This window comes from Python bivittatus, unplaced genomic scaffold (genome assembly GCF_059951505.1).
Source record: "Python bivittatus isolate LINGU-HERP-01145 unplaced genomic scaffold, Pbiv_v1 ctg000610_np1212, whole genome shotgun sequence".
Lineage (NCBI taxonomy): Eukaryota > Metazoa > Chordata > Lepidosauria > Squamata > Pythonidae > Python > Python bivittatus.
Genome location: NW_028277088.1, coordinates 50306444 through 50328888, shown reverse-complemented (window position 1 = coordinate 50328888; position 22445 = coordinate 50306444). Strand labels below are relative to the sequence as shown.

Genomic DNA, 22445 nt, shown 5'->3' with positions numbered 1-22445 from the left:
CTTAAATGAATAATATACAAATATATCTGCAATATTTTTTTCTCCTAAGTCATATCGTACAGTAACAGTTACCATATGATTCTCCATTGTGGTTTATTGTAGCTTCACTAGAACTTGGGCTGCAAAAGCCAGACCAGTAGATGGAAGCAAAGAGTTATGAACTCATTCTTTGAACTATCTATTGGTCACCCTGACTTTTTGCAGCCAAGATTTGGTATCCCTGTTTATCAAGAATTTTCATTTATAGTCTGCTGCTTGTTTTCTCCTTGTTTCTAATATAGATCCCAAAGAAAATCACTTCCCATCTTTATAAACATTGTAGTTGCCATTGAAAAATGCAAAGCTAAAGAAATGACTATGATTGACCTACCCAAAGGTAAGCATTCTGCTATTCTACTATTTTATTTGGCTACTCAAATAAACATGGTAAAAATCACTTAATTATGGGTAAATGTGAGCCAAATTTCATGTAATTCTAAATGCTTTTAGTCACCTTAAACTGGATAATATATGTATGATTGATTATGAGACACCCATTGAAATTCTTGTAAGTCTAAGCCAACTTCCAATCTTTATTTCTTTAAAACCATCTGCCTTCTTGCCTAAAACAGCTCATTCCTTCACCTTTCTCAAGCTTCAAAATCTATATATGAAGAAGAAGCCATGTTGCTTTTAATTAACATACTTTTTAGTCTATCTCTTGCCTGCCCAATTGTGAAGAATAGTTTCTGATCTATCTTTAGATAGACTAAATTTATTTAATTAGGATGTTTAGCCAGTAGTACTTTGTCATTTCTTTATCTCACCTCCTCTCTATAGACCATAACAAAGCTATTGTGTGCCTTAAATGAGCCTGATGACACCTAAATTCCTTCTTCCCAATTTCAGCTTGTGTTATGGAAACTTTTAATGATAATTTATTTTCAGGTAATCTCCCTGTCAAAATGAGACTAAGCTGGTCAATGGAGGTGTTAATATCACAAACTGTGCTTCCAGAGTATTTAGCATGAGAAAGTGTACAACAGTCTTCCATAAGCTAATGACCTTTGATGTGTCAGCTCTTGGACACACTTGCTTGGTGGTATGGGAATTGAAGTCCAACTTATAGGGAGGGTGCGAGTTTAGAAAAAGCTAGTTGATCATTCAAATTCTTACCACAGCAAAATGTAGTAGATTATCTTCACCATATTCATTTTTTAGCTTCCTGAACAAGTTTACTACAGCTTTGCAAGGTCCACACCATGCCTGATAAACATCTACCACTGATAAAACATAGAGACACAACATAAATCCCGATTTTTAAAAATTAGCAATACTGATTTTTCTTCCTTTGCTGGGACTCTCACCCGTGCATAACATGGAAATGTGGATACGCTCTCAAGTTAAAATGATATACGCCTCAGGCTCCCAGAAAATAAAAATCATACATCAGTAATGGACAGAAAGGGTACATCTGTAACCTTAGGAGCCCTATTCTAAGGATCAGCAAATACTTTAGGTTTAATTACTGTCTGGCTTCTGATGAATGAAATTCCTTACTGCATAATTCCTCCATAACATGATAAGGCAATGCATATTTTAGTGGAGGTAAAAACTGTTTCCTGCTTTATTATGTCCAGAGGAGGGAATACCTTCTTAACCAGGTGGATACTTCAGGATACATTGGACTAAATCATCCAACATATCTAGAGCAGGGGTTTTCAAACTTTTTCAGACTGCAGAACCTGGTAATTAAAAAAAGAGAGAGGCAGAGGCAGAGGCAGAGGCAGAGGCAGAGGCAGAGGCAGAGGCAGAGGCAGAGGCAGAGGCAGAGGCAGAGGCAGGGAGAGGGAGGGAGGGAGGGAGGGAGGGAAGGAAAAGAAAAGAAAAGAAAAGAAAAGAAAAGAAAAGAAATCCAGAACTCCTGATCAAAAGGCAAAGTTCTAGTGAGAGAAAATTGGCTGTGCTCAATTGATTTTTATTTTTATTTGATTTTTTTTTTTTTTGCCCTTAGGTCAGTGTTTTTCAGCCTTCGCAACTTTAAGATGAGTAGACTTCAACTCCCAGAATTCCCCACCACAACTGCATCACCTGATTTTTCTCCAAAATAAGAAGTGAAAAAAGATTAACAGATTTGATATATATTGAGGTTGCCCTAGAATAGTATTTTTCAACCTTGGCAACTTTAAGATGTGTGGGCCAGCTCCCAGAATTCCCCAGCCAGCATGTTGGCTGGGGAGTTCTGGGAGTTGAAGTCCACACATTTAAAGTTTCCAAGATTGAAAAACACTGTCTTAGGTTCTTACAGAACCCCATCAAGTTCTCACTAGGATCCTGGCATCCTGACTTATGCAACTGACCAACACCATCTGGTCCAAGCCAGATTAGGCACTGGCTGCTATGTAAGAGGGTCAAGGCTCAAATTAGACCTTAAATACATATTTCTTTTTAATCTTTTTAAAAATTAAAATAACCAACCCCAGGAGATTCTAATAATGATAGGATCTCAGCAGGCAGGAATTTTGCTTATCCCTTTCTTTCCTAGTTCTGGTTCTGTTGACAATTAAATCAGGCAAAGTTCCTCTTTGTGTTGGACAGAAATTTCCCTTTGGCACCTAAAGGGCTGAGACTGCAGGGAAGAGCTTGGTGATTTGAATTCAGTAGAAGCCTTTCTTGGAGGATGGCCTTCTGAGCATATGCAGAATGTGGAAAGAATAAGGAGACATTAAGTCACACACAGCAGGTCCCATTTAAAATGAATAAATCAAATGCTTGTAATGTAGTTGTCCCAGATGCAGAGAGTGTGGGCTTAGCCCTGTTATCAGTGAATGCTGGTAGACGTTCATTCTATTTGAATTAAAATTAGATTTATAAAGAAAGTCCTCACTTCTACCTAAACTACAGCTTGGAGAGAAGGAAGCAGGTGAGTAAGACAGAGTGGAACTGGATTTTCTCTTTGTTTGTTAAGCACAGAGATGCATTTAACTAACAACAGGCCAGGCAAAAAGCAAGCACTGCAACTGCCTATGAAGACCCTTCTCCTCATCTGCCCCTCATCATTTGCCCTAATAGTCAAAGCAGCTCATGTCCTGTCCTGTTCTATGCTATCATTTTTTATGTGTACAGTGGATTTGCAAAGTGCACATGAGCATCTCTGAGCTGCAGAAAATGGAAGCTCAATTCCAAGTTTATCACATGCATATGCTTGCAAGTGGCCTGCATCTGGCACATCTAATGAAACACTCATGTGCCTAAAGTACACGTAAGCAACATGGAAGAAGCACAGAGACAGAGAAAAACGTACCTGTTAGACCTTTATTCAGCAGCATCTCATCCCATTGTGTTTGACTGAGTATTACTGCCTACAGTAAAAACAAATAGAGAACATTGTTTTCTCAACATGCTTGCTTATCCAAAGAACAGCTGAATAATTGAGCTAACAAAGCAAGAAGGATACCTGTAGCTGAATTTCTTTCTTCTTACTTGCCATCGTTATTCCCTGTGATGGTGCAAATATAAAAAATAGAAATCATTCAGAAATATACTATTACAGCACTTTTATGCTGGGTTCAACCTAAATTACTCTTTGATTATACTATGGTTGGTGCCAAAGATAATGAAGAAAACCCCAGGAAACATGTTAGAGAGAATTGTTCATATAAATTACTATTTGGTAGAGATAGTCATGGATAAGGACATGTCCCAGCTGAGCTGTTTCAAAGTGGGCATCAGCTGCAGAGGTAAAACAACCCAACTCTTCTTCCCTACCTTGTATTGTTTATTTGTTAGGTTTCTATTCTGCCATTTGTCGAAGAGCTCACGTCAGCTTAAATGGTGATCTCCCTTCATTTATCCCCACAGCAATGGTCCTATGATTGAGGCAGAACAAGTGGGTGGCCCAGAGTAATGCAGTCAATTTCCCTGGCTGGGGGTGACTTGACTCTGGGTCTCTCCTGTCTTAGTCTAACACCTTAGTCCAGGGTTCCTCAACCTTGGCAACTTTAAGACGGGTGGACTTCAACTCCCAGAATTCCCCAGCCAGCAAGACTGGCTGGGGAATTCTGGGAGCTGAAGTCCACCCGTCTTAAAGTTGCCAAGGCTGAGGAACCCTGCCTTAGTCTCTATACCACATTATCTCTCTATTAATGTAATCACAGCAAAATATAGCATAAGGCTGAGGTAAAACCTTACTCCATTTCCATCCACTTCTGTATTTCCTTGAGAGCAGGTTCTTTAAATTGTGGCACAAGGTCTCCTCTACCTTGAACTGTTTCTATGCACATTTCACTTTCAGCCTGATGGAGATCTCACAATAATAAGATGAAGTAAGTGAAGGAGGGGGGAGCATTTATTCACACTCACACAGTACCATTACTGCCTTATTAATAGAAATTCCCACATTCATGTACTTCACAGCCATGTCACAGCACAAGTACTTTTGTTTCATTATACCTCCTCTATTAATTAATCCAAGATAGCTGCTTCCGGAAGGTGAAACTGTTAGCAGGAGGGAACCTGAGCAGGAGATGGGCAGGCTTTTACTGCCGTTGCTATGGTCACCAAAGAACATTTAGATTGAGCCCAACTGTAGAGAATGGGTAGGCAAGGATACACAGGCAGGATGGATCTGAAGCCAGATGTCCTGGGCTCAGGAGCTGGGAAATGACTGGCTGCCAGCCAGCTGGCTGACTGAGAAGGATTAATGCTCAGGGGAAATCTAATGGCTGAAAAACCTCAACCTAGAATGCCTCACCTTCTTGCTGTGAGATTGAAAGAAGGAAGGCAAGGCTCCTATCATCGTCTGCATCTTGAAAGAGAATACAACAGTTGTCAAAGTGTGAGAAATGACAAAATGTTGTTTTTGCAAACAAATTGGACAGTATATGCTTTAGAATAAACCATGATGAGCAACTAGCAGTGAAAGGATCTTCCAGACCCCTGCTTTTCTAAGCAGAACATATGTAGTGATACAATCAAGTTACTAGTCCTCAGTTGCTTAGGGGGTTCTTAGCATAAAGTAATATGGCTTTCTGCTAGTTTGCTTAAAAAAAGTAAAAGAGCTAAAGGATGTGGCAACATGGACAGGAAACTGGTACAGGTGGTTAAAAGAGTCTCTGAACAGGGAGCTGAAGAACCGACCTGAGTTGGTTTTGTGGTAATAGTTGAATTAGATCTGAAACCACATCACTGACCACACTCACTCCTAATGCCAAAAACTGCTATAAAAGGAAATAGATAAATATGGACTGGGGGAGGCTTAAAATTTGAGTAGTGGGAGATGTAAACTAAGGCGGGACTTCAGGGAGTTGTATTAGGCGTATCGGATAAGCTGTAAACTCCTGAGTACCCAACCAATAGGGAAATGGAGGAGGGTCTTTCCACTCGGGCATAGGGAATAAAAAGTGCATGGATCTTATCACAGGGTGTGCCTACTTGCTGGACACCCGCTGTTGCAACAATGTACTCTTTTAATAAATGTCTTGCTGCTTCATTGGATCTTTGTCTCAATTCTTTGGAACTTAAAAGTTGTTTCTCACAAAAGTATTAGGAGTTATGGCACTGGCTGGGCTGTGTGTTTGGCTGGAAAAGCACATGAGGGAGGTAAATGCTTCACCAACAGCATAGTTGGCTTCCCCATTTGGGCCATAACTCTGCTCACTACTGGCTAACCATCCCACATTTGCTAGTGTTACCTGGAATTTTAAGTTTCATTATTAGCATTTTAAAAGGTGATATTAGCATTTTTTTAAACAAAGCAGTCTAGGCCTCTTTTCTAACTTTAGGAAAGCATGCTTTTCTTGTGAGCCATGGCCATTTCTTTTGGTATGCGAGAAGTTGCCTTTTCAGCAACTAAGCATATTCTGAGAAGCCCTTGAATACACTTGTGAATTTTAAAGATACAAACCCAGCTGGGAAAGAGAGTAATGTAACCCATAAATTTGCCACTTGTGGAATGTTATCTGTAACCAATGTTTTCTATTGTTTAATTCTCACATGTAATCAATGTCTTTTATTGTTTGATTGCTTGGTTTCTGACGTATCACATATACCAAATGTATGTATCATTTGTTTCTGTACCCTGTAAAAAGACTTGACCCACCTTAATAAACACTTTTTGCTTTGCCTGAGTTACTGGGTGGGTTCATATTTTCGGGTAGGCTAAAAAGCCACCTTTGCAAAGGTAAAATGGATTTCTCTCCCAAATTCAGGGAATAGGTCTTCAGCTCCACTCCATTTGGGGCGCCTGAGTTTTTAAGGCAACACTAGGAATGTGGGGACTTGTCATCCCAGCCCATTTGGAAAGCACCAAGTTGGGAAAGGCCCTTTTCCTTTATAAAAGAAAGTATATTTCACTTATATTCATTTATGCATTTATGGGCTTTTGTGCCACCCAGAGTCACATATGTGAGATGGGTGGCTATCTAAATTTAATAAAAAAATAAATCCTTTAAATTCTAAATATTCAGTAAACATTTAGATTTGTCCAGGTCCATTCTCACTGACTGTATGGCCTGAATAAACCCTTAAGCATGCTTGGGTTTCAAATTGGAATAACTGATGATGCCCTGGTCTCCAGATGTATGGATTTCAACCTCCAGAATTCTCAGCAATGGTCTAGGTATTCTGGAAAATTAAGTCCTGATATCTGAAAGCCACCTAGGTTGGGAAATATTTATCTGTGGAACACAGAAATTCATTGGCTAATGGACACAATCACTCTTTTTTTCTTTTTAAGGTAGCTGGCCAGAGACTTGACAGACACTGCCTGCTCCTCCAGTTTTTGCCATCCTAAGCAGAACCAAAATGTTTATTCAGTCTCTCCCTGAATATAACCCTGATTTATATGATACATTATGGTTCTAGTTTTGCTTTCTTTGTTTCTTGTTATCCATCTTAGAGCAAGAAGCAAGGTTATCTGAGATCGATTGTTGTCACTCATATTGTCTCTAAAGGCTTAGACAGAGGAAGGAAAACCACTTTTTCTTAAGACTTGCTGTAATCGTTTTTGAGAAGTTGTCTGATTTCTTGGTCTTGGTCAAGCTTGAGGTTCTTTTTTTCATTTCTTCCTTCAGGGCTATCTAAACTACATACAAACTTTGTTTCCAAATGTCAACCAGTCCCAAAGATTTTTTTTTTTTTTACTGGGAGGGGTGACTTTATATTGTAGGACTCCCTTCATGGTATTTTAGGAGAGGGTGCAAGACTGTGATTTAGGACTATAAAAACTGACTTTTCTTCTGAATGACCACATCTAGCTTCTCAATATGCAGGAGAGGGCCTTCTCTTACCTTGCTCTCAAACAACTTCCCTTAGGAATTTTGCCTAGCCTCCACTTTCTCCAGGTGTAGAAAAGGAATTAAGATGGTCTTCTTCAACTGTCGCTTGATTTTTTTTTCCAGAGGTTATTTCAAATACATTGTATTTGTGTGATTTCTTGATTTTTGCCTTGCTTTTACCTTTGCAAGCCAGCCTGAGAATATGCCTGAGAAAGACCTTCAGGCCCCTGAGAAAGGGATATTTTGGATGACTGAGGGGGTGAGATGAGACCTACACAGGGCTGTGTTCTTTCATCAGAGGAGCCCCATCTGAATGGTTGGCTTTGGAGCCTAGAGGACTTGCCTTAAGCCCCTGCTGGCATGGACTTCCAAATATAACAGTGCTAGTTTTTGATTGTACCATTTAAGACCCCTTTTACTTTATTGACAACATTCCCCTGGTTTTCATTCAAATTCTTTGTTCTCCGCTATATAGAAATATCTCACCTATTAATTTCTAGTGCAGGTGAAACCAGTGTGCCTTTAGTTCAAATGCAATCCTGTAGCATTCCACTCATAATCTTCTAGCAATATAGAAAAAAATCCTAAAGCAATTACATGAGAGAGAAAAAAAAGAACGGATGTTGCGGTGTTGCATAATTGAGAAGATGAAAGCTACAGTCCCATCATTTAGAACTGAAGTAAGTAAACATCAGTGCAAATAGCTTAAAACCTTTGTAGGGAAAAAATACTCTTATATATTGCTCATGCATAATATTATTCCTCAGTGGGATATGTTCAGATTAACCATATAATCCATCATAATGAAAATATACATCTACAGCACAATATATGAATACCTTAATACAATTCCATATGTCAAAGGAATGATCTACAAGTTATTTGGGTAGTGGGTCAGAAAATATTCATGTGCTACAATATACAAGCTCACAGATAGAGATACCCTATCTCCAATCCCCAGAAGTTCTTCTCAGATACACTGAGATTTCTGAAAGGAAAGTTAAAATCTAGATGCAGCCATTAGCAGTTACGGGAACAGTGCTCTTAGTCAGGATTGCTAGGGGACAGGGGCAGGTTTTATATAAATTCCCCTCTCACCTCTATGGGTGGTAAGTGTCTTACTCTTGAGTCCTCTACCAGAGGCCTGGGAGTTTGAGGGTTCTGCACAGTATCTTAGCTGTTCCTAGCACTGCACTCTTCTGGACAGAGAGCTCTGATGTTGTTCTTGGGATCTGTTGGAGTCACTCTCCAAGCTTAGGAGTCATAGCCCCAAGTGCTCCTACCACCACTGGGACCACTTTGGCCTTTACTTTCCACATCCTCTCTAGTTCTTCCTCCAGGCCCTGGCACTTGTTCAGTTTCTCATGCTCCTTCTTCCTGATGTTGCTGCCACTTAGCACTGATACTGGACATCTATCACTACCGCTGTCTTCTGGTCTTTGTCTACTACCACGATGTCTGGTTGATTGGCCAGTATCTGCCTGTCCATCTGGATGTGGAAGTCCCACAGGATCTTAGTCCTGTTATTTGCCATGACCTTCTGTGGAATCTCCCATCTGGACTTTGGGCGGTCTAGCCCATACACTGTGCAGATGTTCCTGTACACAATGCCAGCTACTTGGTTGTGCCGTTCAGTGTATGCTTGTTCCTGCCTGCATCTTACACCCTGCCACTATGTGTTGGCCTGTCTGAGGCCTCTTTGCACAATCTGTGCCTTGGGTCCTGTCTAGTGTGGTAGACCCCTGCTTCTATGGATCTGGTGCTTAGTGCCTGTTCTTGTGCTGCTATGATCAATGCCTCAGGGCTATCTTTTAGTCCAGCCTTTCCAGCCACTGATAGGATTTCCCAATGTCAGCCACCTCAGCTATCTGTCAATGGTGCATCCCATGCAGGGTCTTGTCTTGCCATGGTACTTCCTCCACTTGAACTTCCTCCCATGTCTGCTGCTGCCTCAGGCATTCTCTCAGCAGCTCATCTTTGGGTGCCATCTTACTGATGTACTCCTGGAGGCTCTGGGTTTCGTCCAGGACAGTGGCTTTGACACTCATCAGACCCCGCCCGCCCTCTTTGCGGCTGGTGTACTATCTCTAGGTGTTGGACTTGGGGTGGAAACCTCCATACATTGTGAGGAGCTTCCGGGTCTTCACATTGGCAGCCTCCATGTCTTCCTTTGGCCAGCTCACTATACCGGCAGGATATCTGATGACTGGCAGGGCGTACATGTTGATGGCCTGGTTCTTGTTCTTCCCATTGAGCTGGCTCCTCAGGAGCTATCTTATCCTTTGGTCATACTTGGGTGTTGCTGTCTTCCTTGCATCCTCATTGTGGTTCCCATGTGACTGTGGGATACCAAGGTATTTGTAGCTAGTCTCTGTGTCTGCTATGTGGCCCACTGGTAGTTCCACCCCATCAGTCTTAACTACCTTCCCTCTCTTTACTATCATCCTGCCACACTTCTCCAGTCTGAATGACATCCCAATGTCCTCACTGTAGATCCATGTCAGGTTGATCAGTGAGTCGATGTCTCGTTCACTCTTAGCATACAGCTTGATGTCATTCATGTAGAGGATGTGACTGATGGTGTTTCCACTCTTGAACTGGTACCTGTATCCATTCCTTGTGATTATTTGGCTGAAGGGGTTTAAGCCTATGCAGAACAACAGTGAAAACAGTGCATCACCTTGGTATATGCCGCACTTGATGGCCACTTGTGTGAGCTGTCATGAGTTGACTTCCAGTGTTGTCTTCCACAATTCCACTGAGTTCTTGAGGAAGGTCCTTAGTGTCCTGTTGATTTTGTATAGCGCCAGCCATTCACAGATCATCTGTGCTGCTAGGCATTCATGCAGTGCTGTTAGTTTCTTTAGCCAGTAGGTATGGATCATGTCCAGGCCAGGTGCTGTCCAGCTCTTCATGTTCTTGACCCGCTGTTGGATGTCTGCTACTGTGATGCTGACTGGTTCCTGTTCTGGGAGATTGCTGTGGTCTGCTTTCAGATCCTGCAGCCATTTTGCACTGGTGTTATGTATCTTCTTTTTCTCCCATATGTTCTTCCAGTACTGTTCAGTTTCCACTGCTGGTGGCTCTGCTGTTACTGTGTGGTTGCACTGCAGCTGGGAGTACACGTCGGATGGTTCTTTGTCGAACAGGGCATTTATTTTCTTGGCTTCTGCTTCTCTAGTGTATCTCCTTAGCCTTGCAGCCAGTGCTGTGAGCCTTCATTTAGCAGTCTCTAGGGCTTCAGATGGAGTCAGGCCCATGTATTTTTTCCATAGCTGAGTCTTGTCCTTAATCTCCACACCCTTGTGTAGTTCCACCAGCCGACTGACTTCTGTTTGAGTTGCCTTGATCTTAGCCTCCAACCTCATTTTCCAGGGATGGTATGTACTGTTGTTCTTCTTGATTGTATAGCCAAGCATTTCCAGGATTACAGCCGCTGTAGCATATACCAGTTCATTGGTTTGAGTTATGGTGGTAGTAGGGATTGTTCGGAGGGCTCTCTTGGCATCTTCTAGTATACTATCTGATGGTACTTCTTCACTGAGCCTTGGTAATTGGTCTTGAGGGTTTACTGTAGCTAGTTTATCCATGATCTTATGCCTCATATCAGCTGGTATGCTCTGTAATGGAGGGGGTGGCAATGACTTTCCAGCTTCAGGTGTTGGCTGCACATCCAGTTGTTCTTCCAGGTCTGCTTGAGTCCGAGTTGTAATGTAGAGTTGGTCTATCTCAAGTTGTGAGAGCAGCTTCCTCTTCACTCTGTTGAAGTGCTGGGTAACTAGTTGTTCCTCAGTTAGTGTGGATGTAGGTCATCTGTCTATCCATAGTTCCCTCATACGTTTCATATATCCCCTCTCATTAGGTCTGCTGTTGTAGTAGCATTCCATCAAGTCCAAGTTCTCTTGTCTCGTCCATGTATGGTTTGTTCCAGTAGCCCACTTATCGTCAGAATGTCCTGATTCCCCAACATCTGACGCAGACCTTGTTAATCCAGGTGACGTCCGAACCAGCATGACTCTCTTAGTTCGTGTCACTCTCATATCTGAGATAGCCAGGTGAAGTGATAGGGCATCTTTGCCCAAGGACCCCTAGGGATAGGGTAGGTACCAGCCGGGATTTGAATCCGTCTCCTGCATCAAAGGCAGTACTCTAACCACTGCACTATCCAGCTGATTATATATATATATATATATATATATATATATATATATATATAAAATATTTAATAAGAATTTTGATTTTGCAGTAATAATAAAATCTAATACAAACTAAACTTAAAGAAAGAAAAGAAAATAGAGAGAAGGAGTAAAACATGCAAGAAAAAAAAAGAAAAAAGAAAAAATAAGAATATAGTAAAGAATATAATAAAGAGAAAAGAAATATATGAAGAATTGACTTCCAAACTTCATCACAAGTATAAAAAATTTAGTAACTCTTCACCCGCTCTAAAGTTACAAACATTTATCTTTTTATCCCATATCCCATCTGTTATCTATAAATCAATCTATAAAACATCATGATTTCAGTCCTGGTGCCAGCAGAAAGTCCAAAATGGGTAGCCAGAAATAACAACATATCTTATTTTAACCTTGATCAAATAAACCAACTTTATATTCTTTCCTTTTACTTCTAACAATTTTAATCTTTAGTTCATTCAAATAATGTCCTAGAACTTTTTTTATTAATTTTTAAAATTACAACAAAAAGGAAAAAAAATAAAAATGCTTTAACATAAAAGTGAAAAAGTACAACAAAAAAATTAATATATTATTATAATAATACACAGTTCCAATTCTTTATATGCTTATCTAATACAAATGTTATTCAACTACATATATATTTCTAATAGAGTTATATGACTATCTTTTTTTTTTTTAACCCAGTGTATTTTGTATAAATGAGTCCCATGTTTCATTATACTTGTCCATACAAAGTCTACATCTATAGGCAATCTGCTTATAAGTAGCAAGTGTAATCAGGTCTTCAATCCATTGACTAAATGGGGCCATACATCTATCTTTCCAATGTTGCAATATCAGTCTTTTGGCCATAGTAAGGGCACAGAGAATCCATTTATGTTGTCCAGTTGTCAAGTTCCATGTACTAGGTATATAGTTCAAAAGAATATTATACTCTGAAGATTTCAGCTTTTGTTGCACAATGATATTTATATAGTCCAGTACTTTCTCCCAAAACTTGATAAGTATAGGATGCTGTAAAAACATTCTTTTACAATGTTTTAAAGAAGCATTGCCTTTATTACATCTCCAACAAAATGCTGTTTTTGACAGTCCTATTCTATACAGATGGAGTGGAGTTCAATAAATTCGAAATATTACTTTTTGCTGTATAAATCATAATTTAAGGTCCATTGACACTCTTGGTATAGAAGTTAAGACACTCTCCCATTACGTAGGCAATATAAAACCTCTAATTCTTTATTCCACTCACCCCTTAGCATCTGCATATCAAATTAATTTATTGATAACAAATATCTATATAAACTAATAGTAGGTTTTTTAGTTTTAAAGGATTTAACAAGTTGTTCTAATATCTCAAGTGTCTCAGAAGCTGAAAATGCTGCTGGTCCAAACAATGTTGTTAACAAACATTGTAATTGTAAATATTGCCATTGGGTTACATCTGGTAGATGATATTTATCTCTTAACACAGCATACGTTAAAAATTCATCTTCATCATCTATCAATTGATCTAAAGTCACTATCCCTGCTTGCATCCAATTTTTCCATACCACCATCTTTTCCCCCATTTTTAAAGTTGGGTTTCCCCATAAAGTTAGTTATAATGTCCTAGAACTTTATGTTTTTTTCATTTCTTCTTTGTCCCTTCTCATGAGCTCCTTCAAAGCTTTAACAAGCCTCTTCTGTAAATCCAATATAGGAAAAGTATCCAGGTCACTCTCTTGGTTTATTGTTTGTATATCTCTTTTAATTATTAAAACATCAGCCACTTTCTTTTGTAGATCCAGTGAAACATCCTTTTCTAAATCATTCTTTTGGCCTGTCAGTTGTAAATCCACTTTCAATACCATCTCTGTCTTGTCAGATAAAATTTGTTCTATATCTGGATTTCTTCAATAAAATTTTTTGGACATAGTGTGCCCATAGAAGCAGACATCATTACCAACATTGTTGATATTATGACTACTATTTTCTGATTCCATTCTTCAAAATTGTCCTTCAGTATTTTTATTGTCACAACCGTCTTGCAGGCCTGTATATCTTTCCTCTACCTAAAATCTTTAGTCCCCTCTAGTGTCCAGTTTTTGAAATTATGAAATTATTTATCTATGTTGTGTCTTGTAAAAACCAAAACAGGATCTATTTTCCATGAGAACCTGTTTGTACTGTATAATTAATTCCAAAATCTTATTGTACAAGTTTCAATATTCCAATTTTATCTGGACATTTAGTACATTTATAAGTTTCTTATTTAGCTTTTTGCTGTTTATTTCATATTCTTTAAATTCTTAAGCTTATAATTAACATTTTTTTTCATTCTGGATTAAAGGCAAACTCACCTGGCATTTTCAAGCTTGTCATTCTGAAGATATTTAATATCTTAAAACTGGTTAATGAGCCATTTTCTGAAAGTGATTAGAAAGTGAGGTTTGTGAACTTAGTGTCCTTTAAAAGTCCCTGCTGTGGTTGCCAGCAAGATGTCTAATCCTATCATCTCCCAATGCTCAAAACCATGGAAAACCTCTGTCCTGTGGTCTCCTCATGGGGAACAGCCATCTGGAGCAATGTGGGCAATCTTCTGTTCTCTCCTTATAGAGAGGTTCCAAGGAACTGGTCTACTCACTGGTTTCTTGGTCTTTGCCAATAACTTTCTCAAAGAAGCATATAGGTCAGGTGAATCCAAGGAACTGGTCTACTCACTGGTTTCTTGGTCTTTGCCAATAACTTTCTCAAAGAAGCATATAGGTCAGGTGAAGCATCAGACAACCGGAGCCTAAAAGCACCTTTTAAATAAAAACTAAGTACAGGAAAGGCTCAATGAGACATCACATCCAACTATTCCCCAAGGGACAATGGAATTGTTGAACCCTGGGTAGTGGAAGGAACTTTGAGGGGGGAGAGGCTGTATTGGAGGCCCCACAAGGCAACATAGTCAGAGACAAGCCCATTGGTTGGATTAGAGCCAAAGATTCCCCATCTCTACTTTATCCTCATCCCATGATTATGTTATAGAAGAGCATAGATGAAGAAGAACCTCCTTGTGTGCTATCTTTCCTAGCACAAATGGACTCCCAACAACTTTCCAGTCAAAGTATGAACTTAGGCCTTTAGTGGAAGCCAGTCCAGAATCAATTGCACTCCTTTACTCAGATCTTACTGTGCTCAGAATCAATTTTAGTTTGTCCACTCAGTCCAGCCAAACATCTCCAGGCACCTGATCAAGACAATCTACAGCCTTTCCAGATTTAAAAGATAGAAAATAGACAGTTTGCAGGATATCAGTACATTACTGATACTGCAAGCTAATTTTGGATGATTCTCCCTCTCCTCAGGATTTCATGAAGACATTAAAAGGTGTGGATGAAAAAAGCTAACACTATACCATTCCAGAAGTTAAAGACTATGGAGAAGAACAGAACTCATTCAGCACACTTTCTGAGATCAACCCATTAGGAAGGAATAAAGCCATAATACAGTATGCCTACTGAACTTCCCAAGCATAATCTGCCAGGAACCTCAGGAACATATCCAAGGTGAAAGTTGCCTAGAGGTCTAGGAGAATGAGAATAGGTGGAGGGTGTTACATGTGGGCAAGACTAGATTTTCTGGGATTTTTTCCCCAGAAACTTAAGGATTCTTTGTGAGGTTTAAAAAAAAAAAAATCTGTGTCAAACCTATAGTGGGAAACTGTACCATTGATTTCTGGTCAGAGAAGCTTTGGGGTGGGTGGAAATCACCTAAAAGGGAGTCAGAAGTCCCTTGCATGCCTATTTTCCCTCTCCTCATTTCTTCACATGAAGGGAGGAGGAGGAAGAATTCAAGAACAGGAAGAGAAGCGGTCAAGAATGGCAAAGCTCCTCAGGGCCTCTGAGAGCATGTTGCAATTGTTGCAGCAATAACTGTTCTATGTGAGGATCGCTGCATTCGGCGCTGAACAAAAAACCTCATGAGACGCAGGCTTGGATGAAAGTTACTTTACTCAGGCGTAATGCATAACAGTTACAGACAAAGCCAGGATTGGCTTGGAGCAGTTTCTTACAATGTTTTATAGGGGTCCCCCCCTTGACCTGTAGTACCCCTGGGTTCCACCCCTGCCCTTGTCCCAGGTCACCCCTCTGCTTGTGTGATCTCCCTCCCCTCTCCTTAATGGCAGATTCAGTCAGGTTTCATTGTCCTCATGATTGTTATCTTTTGTCCCTGTTGTTGGTGTGCTGGTGTGCTCGTGGGGCTTTTCTCATGCAGATGAAATGGGGCTTCCTACTCATGTTTCAACTGGTCATGTTTCAACTGGTCATGTTTCAACTGGTCACTCTGGATCGCTGTATTCCTGAAGTATTGATGTCAGAACCTGCATCACCCAACTGTTGTTGTTTTCCATTGTATTGCATTCCTTGGGAGTTGGATTGATTTGTTTCTGCCACTTGTAAATAAGGGGGGGGGTGGCTGTTAATGGTTGTAAGGGGAGTTGGGAAGCAGCTTAACCATATATGGGCAATTTAGACTGGCTTGATTGCCGGCCAGGCAGCTGGGGCCCAAAGAACCAGGAAGAAGCTTGGGGAGGAAGGAGAGAGATCAATAACAGGTGAAGAGCCTTCAAGAAGAGCCTTCAGGCAATAAGGGGAGGGGGGGATAAATAGAGGGAGGTTTACCCAAGGCCTTAGTTTTAGCAATGTTCTGTTTACAAGCTACATGTACCTGTTAATAAAGAAGTATTTATCTGACCCAAGCCTGGTTGTGTGAGAATGCTTCAGAACTGAGAGTTGGACATCATGGACTTGACATTTTGCTAAAACTCCCTGATACTGGATTTCACCCAAGAGGAAACTCTGCGAGGAATTTCCAGCAACTTAACATGGCCTCTGAGGAGCTGCAGAAAAGTTCACCAGAGCCGCCAGCAGAAGAGGAGGAGCGGCTAATCCCCCTCACTGAAGCTCTAGCGGGTGCCAGACTGAAGACCCCAATGAGGCGACTGGCCCACCGCTGGGACCCACCAAGAGACCTGAGCATCTGGGAAGATGCTGGAGGGTTTACCCCTGAGGTGGCAGCCCGCCCTCGATGGTTGAGGGCCATGGGGACCGCGACCAAAGTGACAACGCCATGGGATGAGGGACTGAGGGACAACGGGTGAGGAAGCTGGAAGGCGAAGTGGGTGCACTGAGGAAGGAGTTGGATAAGCTAAGGATTCTGGTGCAACCTTCCAACCCCCTACAGGGCCCGGCGCCGATCGACCAGCCCTCCCCAATGGCTCAGCTGGAACCACCGACCCTTCCCCCTCATCAGGCCCTGGCCCAGACCCCCGCAGGATGCAGCGGGGGAGCGGACCAGGAGCAAGACGCCCAGTGACCTCAACAGGCGGAAGGGGACCTGTTGTGAAGATGGGGGCTGGTAGAAAAGTACGACGGAGACCCTGCCCAACTGCCCGCTTTCCTGAACCAGGTGAGAATCTGCATGGGCACGTGCGGCCGCCTGTTTGCCAGCGATGCCTGGAGGGTGCTGTATGTATCCCGCTTCCTGGTGGGCGTGGCAGCTGAGTGGGTGAACGACTTGAATGAAGCGGAGGCCCCAGAACTGGGGGACTTTGACCGCTTCATCACCGCCCTACGGGACCGGTTCGAGGACCAATGTGCCCGCTCGCACGCAGCAGAGGCAATCCGGGAGCTGAAGCAGGGGCCGCGCTCGGTGACAGAGTACGCGCTGGAGTTCAAGCGCTTGGTGGCGAAGCTGCCCGACTGGTCAGAAGCGTTCCTCGTGCGGCTATTCCAGGAGGGGCTGGACCCACGGCTCTTCGAGAGGGCCGTGGTGCGGGGGTGCCCGGAGACCTTGGCGGGGTGGATCACCCATGTCTCCGTGTTGGAGGCGCAACTGGCCAGATTCAAACCGCGTGGCGCGGAGGCGAGCGGAGCGCCGCAAGGCAAACGGGGCGGAAACCGGCAAGGAAGGAGTTAACCCCCTCGGCAAGGCCGCCGGCCGCGGAGAAAGCCTGCTTCACGTGCGGCAAGAAGGGGCACTTCGTGGCGGGCTGCTCCCAGAACCCAAGGCTACCAACCACGCCAAAAGGGAAAAAAGCTGAGAAACCTGCAAGAGTGATGAAAGCCCCATGGAAAAGCACAGCGGCGAGAGGCGAAGAAGAGAGGCTGAGAATTGCCTACCTCTCAGACAGCGAGGACGGACGGGAGAGCTCCTGCGAGAGGGAGGAGAGCCCATGGCGCGACCAGCCGATCCCGAGCAAATCGATCGAGGACATCCGGGTGAGTCCCATGACGTATGAGGTAGTGATCCGTGCTCCACGATCGACTTGTCGGGCCCGGCTCACTGCATTGCTCAATTCAGGTTGCTCCCGGAGTTTGATCAGTCCTGTGCTCGTCAACGGATTGAATTTGAAAGTGCACCGGCTGAAGACACCCATAATCTTCAGGCAAGTGGATGGAACAGCGGTGGGGAGAGGTGCGGTCCGCTACTACACAGAGGCTTTTGAGTTAAGAGTCGGAACGCACCGGGAGGCTTTAAGGTGCCTGGTCGCGCCGCTGGCTAGTTACCCCCTCATTCTGGGAATGTCCTGGCTGGAACGATGGGACCCCCGCATCAGCTGGCAGGAGAAAATTCTGGACTTTCCGGATGGCGGGTGTGGGACTGCGCAGGCGGAGCCCAACCCACGAGGGGAGCTGGGGGCAGTAGCCCTGAAGGAGCAGCGCCAAGGGAGGAAGCCCCACGTGGGGGGAGGGGAGGAAATCCCCTGGCAATATAGGGACTTGGCGAAAGTCTTTAGCGAAGAGGAATCCGACCAGCTACCACCACATCGCCCCACAGACTGCGAAATTGAGATGGTGCCAAGAGCAAAGTACCCAACCCCAAAGATGTACTCAATGACCCAAAAGGAAATGGGGGCGTTGAGGGAATTCATTGACAAAAATTTGAGCAGAGGCTTCATAGTGCCCGCCAAATCCCCCCTGGCAGCGCCAGTACTTTTCAGAGAAAAGAAAGATGGGACTTTACGCTTATACACGGACTATAAGGGGTTAAATGCAATATGCACAGAGAACAAATACCCTCTCCCATTAATAAAAGATTTGTTAGGCCATTTGGCAAAATGAAAAATTTTTACCAAACTAGATTTGAGAGAGGCATATTTCAGGGTGCGTATAAAAGCTGGGCACGAATGGAGGACCGCATTCCGCTGCGCCCTGGGACACTACATGTACCAAGTCCTCCCATTCGGATTAAAAGGCGCACCTGGGGTATTCATGCAGCTGATTAATGAGGTCTTGCACAAGTTCCTCTATCGAGGAGTGTTGGTGTACTTGGATGGCATTTTAATCTACACTGAAACAATGGAGGAACATGTGAAATTGGTTAGGAGAGTGCTGGAGAAACTGCTAAATGCACAGTTGTATGCAAAATTATCCAAGTGTGAGTTCCATAAGGATTGCATTGACTATCTGGGCTACAGAATATCTAATAAAGGAGTGGAAATGGATCCCAGTAAGGTGCAGGATGTCTTAGCTTGGGAGGCCCCAAGAACCAGGAGACAACTGCAAAGTTTCCTTGGCTTTGCCAACTTTTACAGTTTATTCATAATTTTGCACAAGTAGCCCTCCCTCTGACTGATCTTTTAAAAACGAAGGACAAACCCTTGGCAGCTGCAAAAGCCCCCAGCGCCCCTTTAAAATGGACAGCAGATTGTCAGGAGGCTTTTGAAACCCTCAAGAAATTATTCACTGTTGAACCCATCCTAAAACACCCAGACCCAGCAAAGCCTTTTGTTATTCAGGCAGATGCCTCAGACGTAGCCACTGGAGCAGTCCTCTTACAGAGGGATGAGGAAGGTGTGTTAAAACCATGTGCTTACTTATCTCGCAAGTTCACTGAACCTGAGCGGAGGTGGCTAGTATGGGAAAAGGAAGCTTTCGCAGTGAAATGGGCTTTAACAAATTGGAGACATTTGCTGGAGGGAGCGGAAGAAATTTTTGAGGTTTGGACAGATCATAAAAATTTGGAGGCTTTGACAGCACCCAGAAAGTTGTCTCCTAAACAGATAAGATGGGCACAATTCTTCAGCAGATTTAATTTCACTTTAAAATACATCCCAGGAGGGAGGAATTTCTTAGCAGATGCACTCTCCAGGCTGCCCCAGCATAATAGGCAAAGGGAGAAGGTGGTGTCAGCTGTAATCCCAAACCGGCAGGGGCCCGAACTGGCAGCTGCAGTCACTAGATCACAAAGTAATGCCACCAAAACCCTCCTCAAATCAGAGTTCTTAATGGACTTAAATCGATTCCTGGAACAGGATGAGTGGTTCCAGGAGAATAAGGAGGAACTAACCCAGAGGGAGGGGGCATAGTGGAATGCAGATAGACTGTACATGCCCCAGGAGGCTCGCAAAATGGTACTACAAAGGTGCCATGATGATAAAACAGCAGGACACTTTGGCTTTGTCAAAACTTTACATCTACTCTGCAGGCAATTTTGGTGGCCTTCGCTCAGGAGAGATGTGGCAGAATATGTAACTACCTGTCCTGTATGTGCTATGGCCAAAAGGCAAGGGGGGAAATCCCGTGGGTTATTACAAACTGTGGCCTGCCCTGAAAAACCATGGAAAGAAATAAGCATGGATTTTATTGTAGGCCTGCCAGAGAGCAGGAAAATAACTGTGATTTGGACTGTTACTGATCTCTTCTCTAAACAAACTCACTTCATCCCGTGCAAAGCCATCCCCTCAGCGCCTGAACTAGCTGCCTTGTTTATCCAACACATATACAGATTACACGGTTGTCCTGAAAGAGTGATCAGCGACCGGGGGGTCCAGTTCTCCTCTAAATTCTGGAAGGCATTTTTAACCCTTTTGGGGTCTAAGCAAGCAATGAGCTCTTCCTTTCATCCTCAGACGGACGGAGCGACAGAGAGGAGGCATGCGGGGTTGGAACAGTATTTGCGATGCTTCATAAACCATCAACAGGGCAATTGGGTGGACTTATTACCTTATGCTGAAGTGGCTTACAATAATGCTGTACACGATAGTACTGGGCTGTCCCCTTTCCAAATTGTATCAGGGCAAGAATTTGTACCTATACCTGAACTTCCCCACGCTCAAACAGGGGTTAAAACAGTAGATGAATGGGGTGACAGGATAAGGGGATTGTGGCCTATCGCAGAAAAAGCGATTGCAAAAGCTAGAGAAAGTTATAAAACACAAGCAGATAAGAAGAGAGCACCACATGAACCGTGGAAAGTGGGGGACAAAGTGTGGTTATCTACCAAGAATCTGAAATCTTCCAGGCCATGTAGAAAGCTTGATAATAAATACATAGGACCTTTCAAGGTGGATAGAGTAATTAACCCGGTGTCTGTACGCTTGAAACTCCCCAAAACCCTCAGGAAGATTAACCCTGTCTTCCACAGTGAACTATTAAAACCCTACAAGGAATTTGATAAATGGAGGCCGGTAGTGGCTCCTCCTGAACCTATTATGATCGAGGGAGAACAACACTTTGAGATCAGGGAAATATTGGACTCTAGAAACTTCAAAGGAGACATTCAGTATTTAGTACATTGGAAACATTTCCCTAAATCTATGGCTGAATGGGTCTCCAAAAGACATGTTAGAGCTCCTGACTTACTTTTGGACTTTTATAAGAATTATCCTAACAAACCCAGGTGAACGTGTTGAACTCTATAGGATGTATGTTTTCATAATTCCAGATCTTCTTTTCTTATTTCTAGGGCTCCTGGCCAGCGTGGTGAAGAGGGGTTTTTGGGGGGGGCAGTATGTCAGAACCTGCATCACCCAACTGTTGTTGTTTTCTATTGTATTGCATTCGTTGGGAGTTGGATTGATTTGTTTCTGCCACTTGTAAATAAGGAGGAGGGGGTAGCTGTTAATGGTTGTAAGGGGAGTTGGGAAGCAGCTTAACCATATATGGGCAATTTAGACTGGCTTGATTGCCGGCCAGGCAGCTGGGGCCCAAAGAACCAGGAAGAAGCTCGGGGAGGAAGGAGAGAGGTCAACAATGTCAGGTTCGGTCAGCACGAAGCTTCAGGGAAGCACGGGGTTGCAGGGAAGCTCGCAACCAGACCACGCGGAATCCACCGGCGGTAGCTAGCGGGGAAAAGAGGAACCGAAAGCGCCGCTAATTAACGAGCCACCTGCGGCCAGCTAAACAGGAAAACCACAGCGGAAGCTTTCAACTATGAACTGATAACAGTGCGAGCATGCAAGGAACGGGGCCGCAGGGCAGCGAAACAAGATCGCAACGCAGCACAGAACCCGCGGGTCTGCACGTAGCAGGGAGGGACCAACCCAGCCGGAGGGGGACTGGCAATCAAGGACAATGGACTCTGACCGACCCTGCCATCATGAACGATCAGGGGGGACATTGGGGGGCCTAATAGCCCACAGCCGCAACGCGATCACGAGGCGGGAAAAAGCGCGGGAAGGGGGGAATATAACAAGTGATGCAATTGTACCAAGCCAGTCCTGGCTTTGCTTGTGACTACTACGTTATGCATGAGTAAACCTTCTTTGTGAACCACACGTGTCACGAGAGTTTCTCTGTCGAACGGGGCAAATCTCACAAACAACAGGTGAAGAGGCTTCACCACGCCAGGCAATAAGGGGAGGGGGGATAGAGGGAGGCTTACCCAAGGCATTAGTTTTAGCAATGTTCTGTTTACAAGCTACATGTACCTCTTAATAAAGAAGTATTTATCTGACCCAAGCCTGGTTGTGTGAGAATGCTTCAGAACTGAGAGTTGGACATTGTGGACTTGACAATTGAAATCTGTGTTGCCCAGGGCGTCTGGGGAGCTGCCTGTGCTACAATGTTGCCTGTTTCAATTTACTCTCGAGATGTGTTAATTGCTGCGACCTGCCGGCAATTAGCTTGTGGTTTGCCTTGTTTCCCTTCCCTGACTGCCTATGCCTGAGGCGGTGAAATTGATTAGCGCTGGTGAAACTGAACAGTGGCGCTGGCTGTACTAGGCTGAATCTGAC

The 22445-nt window shown here is 43.3% G+C and overlaps 2 protein-coding genes across 5 annotated transcripts in view; one reads left to right on the top strand and one right to left on the bottom strand.

The window, feature by feature from the left end:
* NME8 (NME/NM23 family member 8) overlaps positions 1-17672 on the bottom strand; it is a 50909-nt gene extending 33237 nt beyond the window's left edge. Inside the window, exons 1-4 of one of the 4 annotated variants that reach the window (XM_088149986.1) lie at positions 17608-17672; positions 3437-3478; positions 3284-3341; positions 1156-1262 (exon numbers count right to left, since the gene is read on the bottom strand). In XM_088149986.1, coding sequence (XP_088006112.1) covers positions 1156-1262; positions 3284-3341; positions 3437-3469 — 198 coding nt within the window. In that variant the 5' untranslated portion in view covers positions 3470-3478; positions 17608-17672. Of the gene's footprint in view, positions 1-1155; positions 1263-3283; positions 3342-3436; positions 3479-7742; positions 7816-17607 lie in introns of those variants that run through there. The other 3 variants (XM_088149985.1, XM_088149987.1, XM_088149988.1) reach the window with 3 other exon arrangements.
* On the top strand, positions 16838-22030 carry LOC148214622 (uncharacterized). The gene is made up of 2 exons (XM_088149990.1): positions 16838-17873; positions 21176-22030. The coding sequence occupies exons 1-2, from the start codon at positions 17080-17082 to the stop codon at positions 21363-21365; spliced, it is 984 nt and encodes a 327-aa protein (XP_088006116.1). The 5' UTR covers positions 16838-17079; the 3' UTR covers positions 21366-22030.
* The last annotated feature ends 415 nt before the right edge of the window (positions 22031-22445 follow it).